We start from the raw sequence: 4,755 nt of genomic DNA, 5'->3' as shown, positions 1-4,755 counted from the left end.
AAAGGAAAGAAAATAACTTATAAACCACTACACTTTTCTACTACTTGTTTGGTTGCACATTGGGTTGAACCCATGGTTGGACCCGCGGGACGCTGCAACGCACCGTTCGCACACGCGCGCGCGGCGTGGGCAATGGACAATGGGCTATAGGGCGCATAGTGGCGCTTTATTGACGATTTTTTAGGTGCACTGTGCACTTCACGGTCAAGAGCCAAGGGGGTGCGATCCGCACCATAGATAATTGATCTAACGATGACGGGGTTGGAGAGAGGTTTTACTCAAACCAACAGTCACCTCTAAAATCGATCAGGACCGTTCAATATCAAATGGGTGCGATCTAATGGTCAGATTTCAATCATTCTAGAAAGGTGCCCTGTAGAGATGTTTTACACACTGAAAAGACATCTGGTGGTCTGTAAAATGTGCAGAATTCGGTCATTTCATTAGAGAATCGAATTACCAATTTCCTTCTGCTATTCTGACAGATTTTAAACTCTCTTCTACATTCTTACAAATTCCCCAAGTATTTCTACATATTGTTTTCTTTTGTTTTATTATTCTAGATACTATTCTTCTGCAGAAACAATATCTGGAAAATTCTCTAAGGCTTGAATTTTCGGAAGGGCATTTCGGGTTTGATTCCGCTAGTGCGAGATGTCATCAAACGTTAGTAGGGCTTCCTTACTAGGCTTCAATGTATCTTGGAGACAATTCGCGGATCCCCTTTGCACACTACTGGTGGGGGCGAATCTTGTCTTAAGGAAAGTGATATCAAGCCTTGAAGCAATAAGTTTTTGTTTTCTATCAACAACAGTACCCTCAATTTCATCTAACAAAACAATGGGTTTCCAATAATCAAATGTATGTTGTGGATGTAGCTCAATGCTCAATGGATGAGTGTTGAGTTACACAATCGGCTAGCTTGGAGCATCTTAGACAAGGAATGCGGGAGGGTGACTCCGCTCCTCCTATCTCGTATCTCTTCTTCTTGAGAATTTTTATGGTCTATATCCGACTCCTTATTTTCCATGGTATCAGCATGTGAAGATTGACATGATGCTTCTGTGTTTAAATCTCCTCACAATTCTCTTCTTCTTAAGGGGATGAGTTAATCTTTATCCAAACCTGTATCGTGCACATTCAGGCTGTCCTTGTTTATATTTCTTCCGTTGTCCTCATCCATCTGAAGTGCAAAACTATTTTTGGTATGGATGGCATGCTGAATTGTGGCAATATGGGTGGGATGTTCATTCCTCTGTTCCATCTTTTCTTAATCTACTTCATATTCAGCTGAATGTTCACTAAAACTTTTTAAAATTGTGGACTATATACATCAAAACTCGGTGTATGTATATTCCAGGACACTGGATTTGACTCGGACTTTTGAATTTATGGGCCACCCACCAGATAAGCAATAAATTCCATGTATTTAAAGACAAGCTGAGATTGTAAACCAATGGGACATTGTTTGGTCATATACCAGTTTTTTGTTTAAAATTTTCACATGAAATTTAGGACCCTTAACTACTTTGTCACTAAAGCCGTGGCTTATTTTTGAACCAGAGAACGCCACCTCACCTCAGATGAAATAAATGAACAAGACAAAATATTCTAAAAAGTAAGCCAGTTTGGCCTTGACACAATTGGTTAGCAAATCTATTTTTCAAATATGAAAATTGACATTTCTCATCTCAACCTTGACACAACATCATAAGACCTGTTAAAAAGTCACATGAGAAGAGTCTGGGATACAGAGGAGGTGTATATCAAAACAAGAGGATAGTTATGGTATTTTGGTCGCATCTCAAAAATAATAATAAGAAATTGAAAAAAACCTTTGAACTTCATAGGATCATGAAGGTACAAACATTCAACCCTTACAATCAAAACCAAATAGAAAGAAGAAAAAAAATGTGAGACATTTAACTAGGAGGAGGAAAGTGACTAGAATCTGTAAAAGGAGGAGTTGGAAAACTTGACCCAGAGGGTTGATCTTCTGGGGGCATAAAGTAACTCATTTGAGGATTTGTCACTGGTGTAAAAAACATAGAATGAGAAGATGAAGAATAAGAAGATGGTAATGAGGAAGAGGCAAAAGAAGAAGTAGAATATAGGAGCTGATCTAAAAGACTAGTTGGTTGCTGTTGAAAATCTATAGGATTCTGCAAGAACTGAGAATACTGAGCATAATCTAAATACTGAGCATAGTCTCTAGGAATATTAGAACTCTGAAACTGTTGAACATTCTGAGATTGCAAAAACTGTGGCAGCTGTTGAGGAGCCTGCAAAAGGGTCGCCTGAGAAGCAGAAGGTGGCAAATGGGTCGCCGGAGAAACCGGTAATGGTTGTTGGATTCTGACATTTTCCGGGAAGTTGAGCTTTGCTCTATTACCTCTGAATCTGAGCGCAGCTTCGTCATAAGCTCTTGCGGCTGCTTCCGCTGTCTCGAAAGTGCCTAACCAAACTCTAGCTGCTTTGTGTGGGTCTCTTATTTCCGCCGCCCATTTACCCCATGGCCTTTGCCTTACTCCCCTATATCGTCTTCTCCTTTCACCCCCACTATGTGAAGAGGTCTCTTCTGTGATTGTAGATGGAGCTGTTGTGGTTGTAGCAGTAGTTGTTGTTGTTGAAACATCAGGCTCTCCTTCTGCCACTTTAAAGGAAATTGTAAGAAAAATAAGTTAAAATCAAATATTTATAGGCAATGCCGCAATGCTATGGAGACAGAGCTTTAAACCACTAGAACTTCATACATCAATTTGTAGGAGGTATTATATACTCATGTTAATTAGTGAAGATCAATATAGAAAAGGGAGAAAGTTGGGTTAAGATGCTAATCTAATCCCAATTTTTTTATTTGCTCATTGTTCCGACAGGACCATCTCGGTTCTGCTTATTCATATATATAAATATATATTCTGTTGCCTTCTTCAAAAAAAAAATTTTTTATGCTGACAAGCTTGGATAGGACGGTAGTATTCCTGTCTTTTGTTTCTTACACATTACTGAACATATAGTGTCTTTTATCCACAGACCCAGATGGCACAGTATCAAAGCACATGGATTCTTCAAAGCCCACGTCTGAGAATCAAACCCTTGACTAAAAATGCTTTGCTTATAGAATGGAAATAGGAAAAGTAAAAGAAATCTAATGAAGTAGGAGACATAAAATTGGCCTAAAGTTCTAGCCTCTGTTGCATGAGGGAGCAGCCACCTCAAATGAATTAAATGAATAAGACAAAATCCGAGCACATGTGGCTGCTCTCTCATGCAACAGAAGCTCCGCGAAATGCCTTCTGCGATGGGACGCTAGCAAATCCCATATAGTTTATAGTAGAATAAAGGAATGAATAGAAAATAATTTAAACAGAAGGACGTTTCTTCAAAGGTACGTAAACACATTCTAATGAAAGGAAAATAATTGAACAAAACCCATGTTGGAAAAGGGTTTTTTAATAAAAAATCTAAATTCAAATCAGCAAAGGAGATAAGAATCATATCTAATACATCTCTCAAAACCCATAAAATCAGAATAAGAAGAAGAAAGTTTAAAAACACACATATAACACTTGAGGACAACATATAGCACGCAAAAAAAAAAAAAAAAGATACAGTGCTAATAACCAACCTGGTTGAGCTGATAATTCTCCATGGTAAGTTTGAAAATCACCAAATCCTCTATACAACCTCAACATAGATTCCTGCAACTGATTGCTCTCTTCTTCTCGTCTCCTCTTTTGTCCTCCACTCATTGAAGAAGATGAATAAGAGGATGAATAAGAAGATGAAGGTGAAGTAACTGAATATGACCCAGAAACTGGAACTATCACACTCGATTCCGGCCTAGAGACCCACTCACCACCTCCCTCTCCAGCGACCACGTGCGTGAGAGCCGATACCATAGCCGACATCTCTCGTGCCTGACTGTAACCCGAAAATAACGATGGCATAGACATCGTCATCACCGCACTCGAAGGCGGTGGTACATAACCAGCCTCTTCATCTCCTTGGTCTCCCTCTTGGAACCAAAGAAACTTCCCAGTATCTCGTGGATTCGCCACCTTCAACAAACACATGAAATCCTCCTCCTCCCAAAATCTTCCAATTTGAAGATGGCCCACTTAGTGATTTGGCTGAGTAGCTCCAACAACTTTTAGAGATCTCCATGGATCAAAGGCTATATAGACAAAATTGAAACGTGGAGAGCCGACTTAGGTACAGTTTCTTTATTTCTTTAATTTCTTTTTTATACATACATTTCTTTTTTATGGGTACTTTTTATAAATACATTAGGGTTTTGGATTTTCTTATATGAGAAATTATAACGTGCTTATTTCTAAGTAAGATATTAAAAAGGAAAAAATAAAGGATTTGCCGACTCTGTTTCATGTTCACACTGATTTGACTGAATTATGGTTGGGAACATGGGGAGGTGAGAGAGAGAGAGGAGTCGCTTCGAAGTTGTGAAAGGTCGGTGTGTTGGAGGAGAATTTCTGATAGAATTGAGTTCTCTCTATGTCCAGGTACCGACAATTTGGAAAAAGCCCATTAGGTTCTCTCTGTAGGCGGTGCCATCATTTGGGCTTGGGCTGATTTGGTGGGGCCATCAAGATGTGGGCCCGACCTCAAGATGTGGGCCCGACCTGCAGAAACGGGTGGGACCCACCATCTTATATCCATGTATTCATTGCAATGGGTGGGGCCCACTGATTTACGGACCTTGTTTTTATGGGGCGGGACTTTGCAGTTTACACG

General features: G+C 39.6%; 1 protein-coding gene across 2 annotated transcripts; it reads right to left on the bottom strand.

Moving 5' to 3' along the window:
* Positions 1-1,647: 1,647 nt before the first annotated feature.
* LOC143881934 (ethylene-responsive transcription factor ABR1-like) lies at positions 1,648-4,468 on the bottom strand. Of its 2 annotated transcripts, none has more exons than XM_077385277.1 (2): positions 3,629-4,468; positions 1,648-2,647 (listed from the first exon to the last, which is right to left on the bottom strand). In XM_077385277.1, the coding sequence occupies exons 1-2, from the start codon at positions 4,074-4,076 to the stop codon at positions 1,923-1,925; spliced, it is 1,173 nt and encodes a 390-aa protein (XP_077241392.1). In that variant the 5' UTR covers positions 4,077-4,468; the 3' UTR covers positions 1,648-1,922. The 2 variants fall into 2 exon arrangements, with proteins under 2 accessions (XP_077241392.1, XP_077241391.1); XM_077385276.1 differs by having other exon boundaries at positions 1,648-2,653; positions 3,629-4,460.
* Positions 4,469-4,755: the final 287 nt, after the last annotated feature.

This window comes from Tasmannia lanceolata, unplaced genomic scaffold (assembly GCF_043159265.1).
Source record: "Tasmannia lanceolata isolate RefF3 unplaced genomic scaffold, GAP_Taslan_0.1 ptg000007l, whole genome shotgun sequence".
NCBI lineage: Eukaryota > Viridiplantae > Streptophyta > Magnoliopsida > Canellales > Winteraceae > Tasmannia > Tasmannia lanceolata.
Note: the sequence above shows the minus strand (reverse complement) of the source record. Positions and strands in the feature narration are given on the sequence as shown.